This window comes from Cervus elaphus, chromosome 29 (assembly GCF_910594005.1).
Source record: "Cervus elaphus chromosome 29, mCerEla1.1, whole genome shotgun sequence".
Taxonomy (NCBI): domain Eukaryota; kingdom Metazoa; phylum Chordata; class Mammalia; order Artiodactyla; family Cervidae; genus Cervus; species Cervus elaphus.
In genome coordinates, this window is record NC_057843.1 from 28,911,391 (window position 1) to 28,925,522 (window position 14,132).

Consider the following 14,132-nt stretch of genomic DNA (forward strand, 5'->3'; position numbering starts at 1 on the left):
CTTTTGGTGAATATATGCACTATGTCTCTTGAACTTACACATGGAATTGCTGAGCTAAAGACAGACTTGTGTTTAACTTCAGAAGGTAATGCCAGTTTACACTGTGATCTCAATCCATAATAGAAATTGAAATTAAATTATTTGAAGCTTATGGTGAAATTTGAATAGCCTAAAACTTCCCTTTGTTTTCCAAAGGGTTTTATAATGTCAAAAATATATGTACAAAGGAAATTCGTGTCATTTTATAGTTGCCAATAAGGTAGTTTTGTTTTAGTCAGATAATTTTTCCTATATAAGCAATTTTTTTCTTTTTCCCTTTCCTTAGGTTCATCTTCGCTTGTGGATTGGTAGGCAGTCACAGGGCTGCAGAATGGGTCTCCGGATTCACTTTGTTGTTGACCCACATGGTTGGTGCTGCATGGGTTTGATTGTCTTTGTCTGGTTATACAACTTTTTTTTAATTCCCAAAATTGTCCTCTTTCCTCACTATGAAGAAGGACATATTCCAGGCATATTAATAATAAGTAAGTTTCTAAATCTTTATTTTCTTGTATAATTAAAGATTTTTTCTCATTGTGAATATTTTTGGAGTGTAATACCACTATAATAACCTTCCTTTTAATATTATTCAGTGCTATTAATATGAAATTATTTACTCATTTTAAAAGAATGACCTTCATATATTTTGCAGCGTAAGGTAATTGGTATATTTTCATATCTAACTCTACAAAATCACAAAAACCATTTTGTTTAAAGCTACACTGGCACAATAGTTCTATTTATGTAGGTGTGTGTGTATTTTTAATGTTTCTGTTATACAATTTAAATTAAGATAATTAAAGTACATGTATAAATGTATATAGTTTAAAGTGTTATTCATTGTAAAATTCAAAAGTTTCTAGATTCTTTATTTTCAAATTGAGAATCTCAAGATCTATTGAAAAGAGCAGTTGAACATCACTAATCCAATGTAATTTTGAAGCTAGCCAGTTAGAGTTAATTAAGAAGTTTAATTGTAGTATAGGTTTAAAAATGCTGCTTTGATTCTATCAAATATAGTATATGTAGTAATTTAAAAAGGAATTCATTTCTGTTAGTTAATATACCATTAATTTCTGTTCATAACGAATCTGATTTACAACAAGTTTGTCAATTTTATACAAAATAACTGTTTAAAATTAGTATATTTTAGAAAGTCCTCTTGGCAGTATTATTTGATGAATGAAATGAGTTAATCATTTTTCCATCTTATCTCTGAGAATTTAGGCTGATGCTATTAATTAAAATATGCTTTTAGCCTTTAAATATGCTTCTCAAAAAACATTTTGAAGGGTAAATACTAATTTTATTTATTTGCTTATTTTCAAGTATTCTATGGCATTGCCATGTTTTGTCTGGTTGCTTTAGTGAGGGCCTCAATAACTGATCCAGGAAGACTCCCTGAGAACCCAAAGATCCCACATGGAGGTATGGTGCTCTTAACATTCATCACTTTTACTATGCCAGAATCACCATCTTTATTAGTGTGTATTATTGCCTTTGGTATATTAATTACATATGTCATCTAAGCCACTTTCGTGTCTCTTCTCAAGTGTTTTCTTTACAGATTTCTCAATTTAAAACCACAAATCCCAGCTTACTCCTCGTATCTGCCCTCTCTGGCTCTCCTTTTCAGTTTAGCTGTTTATTTGTCTCTCACTCCTTCCACTCTAGAGCTGTATAACCTCTGTGAGGGTGTAGATTTTTTGTTTTGTTTGCTTATTTGTTCAGTACTATATCCTTAGGGCCTAAATAGTCTGTCACTTAGTAATAATTGCTGGGGTAAATATTTGTTGAATGATATTACCTGAAAAATCACATTTTTATTTAGTAGAGGAGTTTTTCATGGTGCCACTTACCTCATGATATTATAAATATAATATTGCTTACAATATATTTACAAATATTTACAAAATAAATATGTGTTTTATTATAATGCTATTGCTTGCTTTTCTCCAAGTTGGAACAATTCAGTGAAAAATTTGAAAGCCTTTTGTTCTAGTGTCAATGGAAGTAATTTTTGGTCACCTGATTGCATAGTAACCATTTAATCACAGAAATAAATTTAAAATGTATTGCTTGCCAGATATAGTAAACCTCCCTTATCCTCTTTCCTAAGTTTTGCTTTTGAACATTTGCTATGTAATCTTTGAGAACCCTGTACTTTCTTCTAGGAAGAAATTCACATGTCTTTTCTATACATTATAGAACCAGAATATTTTTATAGTAATGCAGTAGTTTCTGAACTTGCTGTACATTAGAATCACCAAGGGAGCTTTAAAAAACCTCAATGTCCAAATCACATCCTATATTAATTAAATCGGAATGTCTTGGGGTAAGAGCCAGGTATCCATGCTTTTGAAAGATCCCAGGTGACTCGAATGTATAGAAGTTTGGAAAGCAATGTAGTCGTTCTTTCCAAAATTAGAAGTGGCAAGTCACTTAGAGAGCCTTCTTTGAGTTTGTGATTGGTTTTTGAGATCCATGATTTTGGGGCTTAATGGACCTTGCACATTTAATGATTAAGTGGGAATGACACTGATATTTATGTAGTTGTAGAAATTTCTGAAAATAATCTTGAGTATTTTTATTAATTTATAGAACAGTATCACTGTCACTTAATGGTTATTGTGGGTGTGTGTATGCCTGTGTTTGGGCAGGGAGGATGGCAGTCTGTAATTTGTATAGAATCTCTCTTCTCAACTAACCTAAAACAAAAGACTGTCTAAAATACTGATACATGTATTTTTCTACTTCAACTCTGAAACTTGATGTTCCCAGAAAATCAAGGAAGCAGGGTTTTCCTAACTCAGGACTCATTTCTGATGAAAACTTCAGTTTGCTGTGGTCAAATATTCAAATGCCTACATCTGTCAGATAGTACAAATCAGTGAAAGGGGCCAGGAAGGAACTATTTCATCTTGAACATCTCCTATCCTATCTAAAGGAAGTGGCACTAATCAGCTACACTGAAATTGTCATGCAGGACGGGTATTTTTAGGTCTTGGAATTTTTGAAGAGAAAACACGGAATCTCAGTTTTTATGAGACATTTTATGATTTAAAAAAAATATTAGCAACTAATTCAAAATTTTAAAAGCATTGTTTTTAAATGAATACCAAACAGATTATACCTGAGGGCCAGATTGAATCCATCTGAAGCTGCTGTGTTACCTTTAATTTTTAGGCTCAGGTGATGAGGATACCATGGCATCTTGCCAGCCTTTTGGTTATCTGCATTATATCTGCTCTCATTGACATTTGGGCTGTTTTTCTTCAGTGGAGAGTTCCCCTTTGACCAACCAAAAAAAAAAATCCACGCATTTATTTATCACATTTTAAAGTTTCTAAAGTCTTTTGGTATCTCCTGTCATATGATCCTCAAGGTGGTTGTATGAGGTGAGTAGACTGGGTAAATCAGGAGCATAGATTGTCCTTCACAGGTCATACATTAGATTGTTACAGAGTTGCTGTGAAGCCCAGATCCTTGTCTCCATCATCTTTTTTACCATGAATCCTCTTACAGATGAATTATCTTACCCCTTTATTCATCTTTGCTTTGGTTTGAAGGAAATTAATTAAAGCTATCATGTGCTTTTTGCTCAGTTACTTGATAATTGTATAGATACAGTTTTAACTTAGTTAAAAAAAATAAAAATTTAATAGTGAAAAATAATGACTAAAGTGTTGGGTTCTACAAAATAGTGACCCTTATTCTGCATTGTTTTAAGGGTGAACAGTTTTATGTAATTGAACTCCTTAGAAATGGAAACTTAAACCCTAATGCTTTTATTATTTTAGCTACTTTAAAAAATTTTTACATGCCTTTCTGAAATATTTTACATGCCTTTCTGTTTTTTTAAACATAGTAACTTTAGTTTCTATATGACCCACCAAGTATGAGAAATTTGAATATAAGAGAATGCTTCCGTGTGAAGATCCCAAGAATTTGATTTTATAAACTTTGGGACATGTAGATGGAATAGTCAAATGAAACTCTTAAATGTCTATTTAAATTACATGCATGTTTGAAATACAGAAATATTACTTTTTGTCATTTTTGAATTTTTTTAATATAAATTTATTTATTTTAATTGGAGGCTGATTACAACATTTTTGAATTTTATGAAATTATTTTATTCAGTCTCTTAACTTTTAAAAAACAACTTTGAGTGTAATTCACACATCATATTATTCACCTATTTAAAGTGTACAATTTAGTGTCTTTTATATATACACAGAGATATACAACCAATACCACAATCAATCTTAGAACATTTTCCTCATTAAGCTCTTCACTTGCATGTTAGACTTCTGTTTTTGTCATCACTAGTGCCACTTTGTTTTTATTTTTTTTATTGTTGTACATACCCCCTGTTGTACCTTGCATCCCTGAGTCTTGTTTATTTTATAGCTGAAAACTTGCACTTCTTAATCCCCTTCACTTACTTTGCGCGCCACCCCCCCCGCCCCCGCCCCCAGCCACCAGCCACTAGTTTGTTCTTTGTTTCTTGAGTCTGTTTCTGTTTTGTTTGTTCGTTGATTTCTTGCATTGCCAACAAGTTCTGCCAGAAAACCTCTAGTAAGACTCGGTCCTTGTATTGATTTTTGTTAGTTTCAAGTTATATTTTTCTCCCCAAAACATTACTTTGTGATCTGAAACATCGTCATTGAAAAAATTCCCCCTAATATGTGAGTCTTTGAAAAGACTCAAAGGGAAGGTGATTTGTTCCTTTTTGAGGGATAAACCAAACCAAACCGTATCTGGCTTTATAGTCTTTCATGCAGTTACAGCATTAATAAGTTTCCCTGTTAAACAGTATGACACTGTTTACCTTATATTAAAGAGGATCATTTATAGAGTTTACCTTTTTTCTTTTGTTTTATGTTTTGACTTTTCTTTCCTTTGAAAAATGTTATCTTAATTGTTAACTTTCTATATAGCTGCCATAAATTAGCAGGTGGATTCTGTCTCCCATAGGCTTTTATTTTATTTTGTTAGATGGGTAGTGCAAAAGTCTTGTAGGTAGTCATCAGACACCAGAATGTATCAGTCACCAAGATACTATTAGGACTTGAATAAATCCTGAAGAAGAAAAAAAGGAGAAGACTAAGAAATGGTTTCTGGATACATAGGGTAGGTTAAGATGGATGGCTTTTTTCTTGTTCTGCAAAGCAAAAACATAGATGATACTTTAAATTTCTGAATTTTAAAAATAGTGATTTTTTTTTCCTTTCTTAAGACATAAATGTGTGTGTGCTTGTGTGTGAAAAATGTCCATCTTCATTTTAGATTTTTGTATCTTAAATTGAGCATTAAGTGACTCAAAGTCTGTTTGAACAAATTTATGGTCCAGACCATAGGTCAGCAAATTCTACTGTAGTGTTAGTGCCAGATAGATATTTTTAGGTTTATGAACCACATGGTCTCTGTCACAACTCCACTCTGTCGTGGTAACCCCAAAGCCGCCATACACAGTATATAAATGAATGGGCATGGCTGTGTTTAAATAAAGCTTTATTTATGGACATGAAATTTAAATTCCAAGATTTTTACATGCCACAAATTGTTATTGTTGTTATTATTTTCTATCATTTAAATTGTTAAAAATACTCAGCTCACACATGCATGCTAAGTCGCTTCAGTTGTGTCCGACTCTTTGTAGACCATAGCCCTCCAGGCTCCTTTGTCCATGGGATTCTCTAGGCAAGAGTGCTGGAGTGGGTTGTCATGCCCTTCTCCAGGGGATCTTTCTGACCCAGTCATCTCTTATATCTCTTGCATTAGGCAGGTGGGTTCTTTACCACTAGCGCCCCCTGGGAAGCTCATGGATCACCCGAAAACAGGTGATGGCCTGGGTTTGCCTGTGGACTGTAGTTTGCCGACCGTAGTTTACACCACAGAATGAATTACAGTCTTTCTCTGACTATAGCCAAATTCTGTCTTTTTTCCTGAGAGTACAGCATTTTAAGTATGAAATAAAGGGTTTATTCTTTGGACTATTTTATGCTGAAATTGCCAATATTTATTGCCCCAAATTGCCCATGTTTATTTTTTAAAGAAGCTGGTTTAAGAACATAGTTTTCATGTTGTCTTTCAATGAAAATGGGCTCACCTTCACATATTCCTTGAAATATGTGAATTCAGAGTTTAACATTGGAATATTTTGGAACATCTAGTTAAGTGGGGAAAAAAGTGATATGTATGTGACATTGTATTATGCTACATATGAAATGAGTGTCTATGTCACTAACAGTTAAATAGCAGTTGTTTAATTGTACCTAAATTAAGCTTCATTATTGTTGCTCTCTCATGTAATATGTTTTCATTAAAATAAGAATTGTAAGTAAGAAATGGAAGATAATTTTATTTTAAAATGAAATATTTTAAATGTAAAAGATAATTTCTCAACTTTCATGTTATTGGAGCAATTAATTTGGTATAGCTGTTATTCATGCTTTATTGATTTCTTCAGAGATGTTTATAGCAGAATGTTTTTCCAACACTTTACCATAAAATTCCAGTATATTGATCTTACTTCTGGTCATTAAACTAGAAATAATGGAAATAAAGTAGGGTATGTTTTTAAAAAATTGAAAACTACCTACTCTTCTCTTCTATTACTTATGTTTAGAATCTTTCATTTAAAAAAAATTAAACTTGTCATGTTTTAGCAAGGATTTAGTGACTACCTATGGTGTGCTCGGTCACACTTTGCATATACTAATATTCACTTGGAGCATTGAGGTTAGGTTAATTTTACTATACCCATAATTTTAATGAGGTTAGGGTTTAGTGAGGTTTTCCATAAGTGATACAAAGTTTAAGAATTCTTATAGAGGTAAAATTCCATGTCAAGAAATATTAAGATTATATATCCTGTATAACAGTTGTCTTGGTAGATGACAGTCCCATAGAGTTTTTAATGGCTCTGACTACAGGAGTTCTTAATGGAAATAAATTACTTTTTCCTTTATTCCTGTAAACTTCATGTTTTTAGCACAGAGCCTAGTCGTGTGCACTTTCACAACAGACTAGAAGAAACTGCTCCTTGGTAGTAGGATAGAGTTTTGTAGAGGACTCCTTTATTTCCATTAAATAGTGATTTTCTTGTAATCCTCTTCACTTCTGAAACGATTCTAGTACCTCTTAAACGCATCTGAACTGTTTTTCCATCCCTCTGTCGTAAATATTCCCAAATAAATCCACTCAAAAAATGGTTTTGTGTGGGAAGTTTGGGGGGATGCCATCTCTGTTTATGCAGTTGATTTTGACTTTCTAGTCTATGAAACCAGTACTCAGCGTTATCTCTTCTTTAGAACCATTAGATAATAAATTTCTAGAAATTAACTTGTTTCAATAAAATTCTGTTTTAATGTAATAATTTGCTTGTAAATAAGAGTTTTGTCATTAAATTTTACTTACAGCAATATACTTAAACCCAAATATGTTGTTTTTTATCCCTTAGTTTGACTATTAACAGTCTTATTTTATAGTGTTTAAAATTAGAAACGTACAAAATAAAACATGCAGAGAATAGAGAAGCAACGTTCACGGCAAACATTTACGGTAGAGACTTAGGCACATATCTCGAAGAATTCCTATAAACTCTTCGAAACACTTGTTGCTAAATTTCACCATTACTCATGTTCCTTTACTAAATGAATTTTAATTTCCTTCTCTAGAAAGGGAGTTCTGGGAATTGTGTAACAAGTGTAATTTGATGAGACCGAAGCGTTCCCATCACTGCAGCCGCTGCGGCCACTGTGTTAGGAGAATGGATCATCACTGTCCATGGTAAGAAATGAATAATTCACTTTTTGAAAAAAGAACGTAGTAAAAAATAGATATTAGTACTTAGCAGATTTAAACAAAAAGGTCATATCAGAGTTATACAGTTTAAGAAAGCCTTTTTATAAGGAGACCTTTAACTGATCAATATGGTTCTATCAACTCCCAGGGTCATTTTTTGAGATCATAGATTTTTCTAACAAGGAGATATTTGAGCAGAAAACCAAAAATTAACACGCACCCAAATATACAAAAGAACTAAAGTGGTTTTATTAAATGAGGCAATGTAGGTAAAGCATTTAGTATAGTATAAGACATACAGAGAGTACTTAAATTTAAATATAGTAGCTGTTACTGTTTCTAACTGTAATTAAACCATATACATCTCATTGTTTGTATTTCCCTTCCAATTTAATTAAAGAGTAACATTTCAGATACTTTATACCTCTCTTCACTTCCTTTCAGCCTTTTTTTTCAGTGTTATGTGTTGGATATAGGGATTAATATTACATGCTAGCTAGAAGCAAAAAAAAAACCAGAATAGTTGATTTTGCTGAACTGCCAACATTTTTGGTCAGTAGGGGGCTCTCTTGTAATATTTAAAGAAAATGTTCAGTTGAGAAATGGAATTTTTGAAAACAAATGCTGTGAGAGTTCTGCATTGTATCTCATTTCAAAGCTGTCACAAAAATCTGTGAAAAGATATTGTATTTAATTCTGTTTTTCTAGCATGGGATCTCTGCATAAATATTTAAACTGGTATGGTGTAGCACTTTATAAATATATCTATATACATGTATATTTATGTTTATACACACATGTATACAGAGTTAGCTACATAATAATCTTCGTAAATTTATAACTGCATTTATCTGAGATGTCTCAAGGGTAAATTTTAGTTTTGTCTAGTAATGCTAATCATTTAGAGCTGCCTTTATTTTTGATACACAAGTTATCAGCAAGCTTTTAGTGGGAATTTGGTTTTCACTATAAAATGATTATTTGACTAGAAGATAATTTCCTGAGATTCAGAAAAAATAAGAGCACTGTGTTACTATGTAAAAGGTTTAAAATTCCATCACAGGATAGTTTAGTATATAACATACAGTTGGTGTGCCTGGAATTTATTTGGATTAATTCTCAAATGATTTTATAAACCTCAATGATCTGTTTACAGTTACAATAGTAATAGGGTTTGCTTTTTAAAGCTGTGTAAAGCATGTATTCAGGTAAGTGATAATCACACTGAAAAACTCAATTTTATATAATTTTTGAGTAACATTTCTGATTAAAAATATAATGAATGTTCATGATGGTTGGATATCGATATTTCCTTTTAAGTGAATGCAGTAATTTAAGCTTAAAAAATAATCGATATTTCCTTTTAAGTGAATGCAGTGATTTAAGCTTAAAAATAATCAACTATTTTATAACTTTTATCTAGATTATATATAGATTATATAGATTAGATTAGTGATATTATTTATTTATTTTCAAGGAATTAAGACTGTCTTGGTGACCAAATAAAGTTCTTTTTAACCAAAATTCTAGGATTGGGGTAAGCTCTCTGTTTCTAGGCCTTCTGTTTCCACAGTTTAGTCACCTTCTCAGAGCCCTGGTGAGAAGAGGAGTGGAAGGTCAAAGAGCTATAGACAGGAAAAGAGGGTCGATCAGGGGCATGAATAGATATAGGGACTTATGTGCTTGAATTCCCTAATAAAGCATTGCTGAGCTATTCAGAGAGTGAGGGAAATGTACAGTGTGAAGCAGAAGCAAGGAGAATTTTCGATATTTTCAGAGATTGCATTATCTTAACTGTTTAACAGCTTTAGATTTAGAGGTCAGTTCTCTTGATGACCTCAAGATTTACTCTATTTTTGACTCTGATCACTCTTTCTAAGGAATTCCTTACCAAAACAGTTTTTACATGTAGATGATAGTAGTGTTTCTTACAGTTCTATTCTTAAGAAGAATGCAATGTTCATAGCAGTTGTATCTCAGATTTTGGGGAGACAGAAAGGGTGGGGCAAAGATAAAGCATCTTTTAAGCAGTAGCTATTGGGGAGTGTTTTTGAGTGCACACAGAAGTACTCTTCCCTGGTAGCCCTGCTTACAGATAACAAAACACAGGAAGTTTTCTTGTTTATTCAGCATGATTTCTTCAGTCTAAGAAATGCCTCTTTCAGGTTTCTGTTCAGTTATATATCTGCTTTTAAAAAATAGACAGCACATCTTTAATACAGTTTAAGTTAGGAATTTGGCCCTATTATTTTTTCAAACAGTGGCAGTATAATGCTATAATATGTTGAAATTAAAACATTGTGAAAGATAATTTGTAGTTTTGAACTAGGATTTTCTGCTGGAATTGTAAAGTATTTAGAAAATTTAGATACAGTAACTTTGGAACAATAAAATATTCAGCTTGCATTAATCTTGAATTTTTGGAATGCTAACATTAATCCTTTTTCCTAGATTTTGGTTCATTGTTGTATTGGTGGAAACGTAGCTCTAAGAACTTATACGTACTTTTGAATATATGTTTATTTTCAGCCACCAAGGGTTAGACTGTAAAAGTAAGAAAAATTGTGAATGCTTAGCAGTATGTCAGAATGGCAGGTTTAAGTTACTTTGCTTTTACATCATTCAACTTGATCTCCACAGCTGGAATGCTGCAGTGAAAGAGCAGTGTACAGAAGAGGGTTCTTGTTCTCTTGACCACAGTCTCTCCTAACTGTACATCCTCTGGCAATTGTCCTAACTCCTCTGTTCCTCTTTTGTATCGGTGAAGCAAGGAGACTGCCATCTGTTCTTCCTGCCTCACTGGCTTGTTGTTGAGTTGAATGGGGAATCATATACAGGACTCCTTTGACAAGTAGAATGTGCTTTACAAATGTGAGGTGGCATGTTTATGTCATATCTTTTCTTATGTACTCTTTGCTTTTAGGTTTGAGTGGGTTGGACTTATCTCTATGAACTTAAGCACTTAAGAAGTTGTTTGTGCTTATTTCTAGTTTTACCATCCTAAAATTAACATCTTATTAAAGTTTGAAATATTTTTTCTTTTTCCTTTTTTTTTTCTTTAGGATTAACAATTGTGTTGGTGAAGATAACCATTGGCTTTTTCTGCAGTTGTGTTTCTACACTGAACTTCTTACTTGCTACGCACTGATGTTTTCTTTCTGCCACTATTATTACTTTCTTCCGCTAAAAAAGCGTAATTTGGTAAGAAATGTTTATATCCACTAATGTTAGAACAGCTGTAGTATATAGTTATTAACATGTGGTGCTTTTAAAAGTGTAGAAAATTGAGAACAAAAGTAATGAACATAAACCCTCAAATTGGTGCGTTTTAAAATGTATTGGAATTAAGAAAATGGACCTATTCTGACATTGCCTTTTAACCAAATCTATTTATGCTTACTTGTTAGTGTCGAGTTCTTTAAAAAGTGACATATTAGATCTCTCAATATATAGATATTTTCGTTTTAAATCTGCAGTAGTGAAAAGCAAAGTGAAAAAGGTTAGCTTCTTATTTCTTTTCAGGAGTGAAAATAGACTTGTTTAATTCTTAAAAGTTCTCAAAGGAACATTAAGTTCTTGAGAAAAGGATTCGTTCCCCCACACCCCAACTCCAACTTTTAACATTGGTGATAAGATGAATTTTCAGATGCTTTAAAAAGTTGTTATTATATATCCATTTGAGGCAATGCTTTTCCCACTTCGTAGAGGAACTACAATATATGTTAATAAGATTTGCCCAGAACGCTGGTGTTAAAGGTAATAGTAGTAACAGCATCAACCAGGAGTTTTAAGTCTTGACTATATGTCAGCAGTGTGCTATGGACATGTGATTTTAATTCTCACTTAAATGCTCACCACAATCACATGAGGTGGATGTGATTTTTCCTCCATTTTTTATAGATGAGGAAATAGACTACTAGAGGTTAAATAAGCAGTTACTGAAGGAACAAAGCTAGGAAGTGATTATTTAACTGGTTTTAGTTGTAGACTGGGATTTGAATCTGGGTTTGTGTTTTCTGAATCATATCTTGCGTGCTTTGTTTGTAGAACTTGTATTCCAGCCTGATCCTGTGTGCCATTTTGACTTAGATTGTGTTTTTAGAATGCTCTGTGTATGTGCGTGTGTGTGAGAGAGAGAGAGAGAGAGAGACAGAGTTTGTGTACTTACAGGAAGCAAGATAGGGAAGGAGACAGGGAAGAGGAATAGAATTTCTGATGAAGAAGGGTGTTTTTTATTTCCTATTTAAGTCATTTTATACTCTTTAAACCTTTTCGTTTAAAAATAACAAGCTTAGTGATAGCACATACAAGTAAATTTTGTAATAATGGAACAGTTGAGAGAAGGTCTTTGAGTTCTGTGTATTTAGATCTTTTTTGTACACATGATCATTTTGTATAATTCAAAGAGGATATTTACTGTTGTTGCTTGGTTGCATATATTAGTGGGCCTTGTCAAGGTAATTCTACATATTAAATGCAGAATGAACAATTAAAATTAGATGCAAATAACTGAAAAAAGTTCAAGGAGGAGAACTGTAAATATAGGTGTTTGACATTTATCACACTAAGAATTTAGTGCATACTAATACTGGAGTCTTAGAAATGTTTTATCTTATAGATGAATTTCTTTTTTATGCTTTCTTATATTTTGATTTTACTTTCTGATAAAACCAGGTACAAAAGAATGGTCACCCAAAGCATCCAGATCAGAAGCCCTAAAACAATAGCAGTTAACATTTAAAGAATCATTTAGGGTTAGCAAAGTACTTTCTGCACGTGTCATTTCTTTTAATTCCCACACCATGTGAGGTGGCCAAGATGTGAGTGTGACTTTAAAGCCAGACTCGTTGGGTTTGAATCTCAATGATAGATTAATTTCTGATGTATTTGGTATTGTAGTTAGAACATGTAAAATGTTATATGTATTCTCCAAGTAATCTGTTTCAAATATTCAATAGATTGAGCCTAATAAGAAGAGCTTTAAAATAAAAATGTACCTGTAAGATGAAGATCAGAATGTTTTGAGAATGGAGAGAGAGGTAGAATCTCATAGTATTAACGAAAAGCTAGCAGAATTTCTCTAGGAGGGAGTGCACTGTGGCAGTGTGGAGGGATTGGCACACTGTGGGTGTTGGGATAAATTTGACGCTCTACCTGTTTTTATTAATCAAGTTTTGTTTGAAACATAGCTGCTCTCATTCGTTTATGTTTTGTTTGCAATTGCCTTTGCAATACAACAGCAGAGTTAAGTAGCTGTGACAGAGGCTACTGAAAAGCCTAAAATATTAGGTATCGGGCTCTTTATCTTGCATTTACCAGCTTCTGGTAGTGGAAAGATCTTGATTTTATAAACAGACACACCTAGAATTAAGCCTGGCTTTTCTTATTGTGAGTATAAGCTTTGACACATCATTTAACCTTTCTGAATTGTAATATCCACTTGAAAAATGTGAATAGTAGTGAGATTTAATGAGATAGCATGTGTAAAAGTTCTTGGTAGATAAGAAATTTTCAATTTATGTTACATTTGATTTTGGTGAAAGCTCTCAGAAGAAGGGAACAGTTTTTCTTTGCCCCTTTAATTTTTATGAACATTTAACAGACTGTTTAACAATGTTACCAGGAGATCGATGACAGAATAAAAAAGTTCCATCACTCAAATAAGAATATAATGATAATATTTAAGTGAAGGATTAAGACATTACAAATTACAAACTGATTTGTCTCTCCAAACGAAAGGTAGAAACTCCGGAAAAATTGCTATCATTTAGAGGAAAGAGCACTTTTTTTTTAATGGAAAAACTGATTACAGATGATACTAACATACTTAGAAACATATCTATGTATTTACATGCATAATGACAAAAGACTAGCAGCATAGTAAAGGTTGATTAAGAAATGTAAAATCCAGGATGAAAATATAAAAAGGCAGTACAAGTTGGGTTTTAAAAATTCAAACCTGAGTTTCCTTAGAGCAATCACTTGTAGAAACAATACAGATACTTTTAAAATTCTTAAAAATCATAATTATTGTTAGTCAGTAGGATTACCAGGTGAACATCAAATAATTAACTCTATCATATTGGTTGTAATAAAGCTACTTTGGTAATAGTAAATTACAGATAGTTCTATGGACCTGACAGAGTTTTTAGCTAGCAGTGCTGAGCAGGAATTGTTCAAGGTTTATAGTATCCTTGTTGTATTAAGTAGGATGTTTTTAAAATTACCTTCATGTTAGAGAGAATGGAATTGAAACCCAAAGCGTTTATGTTATGATATTT

General features: G+C 32.5%; 1 protein-coding gene across 5 annotated transcripts in view; it reads left to right on the top strand.

Annotated features, from left to right (window-relative positions):
- ZDHHC21 (zinc finger DHHC-type palmitoyltransferase 21) overlaps positions 1-14,132 on the top strand; it is a 72,869-nt gene that overhangs the window by 18,194 nt on the left and 40,543 nt on the right. For all 5 annotated transcript variants that reach the window (XM_043891097.1, XM_043891094.1, XM_043891096.1 and 2 more), the window contains 4 exons: positions 326-524; positions 1,369-1,467; positions 7,725-7,836; positions 10,914-11,052. In XM_043891097.1, coding sequence (XP_043747032.1) covers positions 371-524; positions 1,369-1,467; positions 7,725-7,836; positions 10,914-11,052 — 504 coding nt within the window. In that variant the 5' untranslated portion in view covers positions 326-370. The remainder of the gene's footprint in view (positions 1-325; positions 525-1,368; positions 1,468-7,724; positions 7,837-10,913; positions 11,053-14,132) is intronic.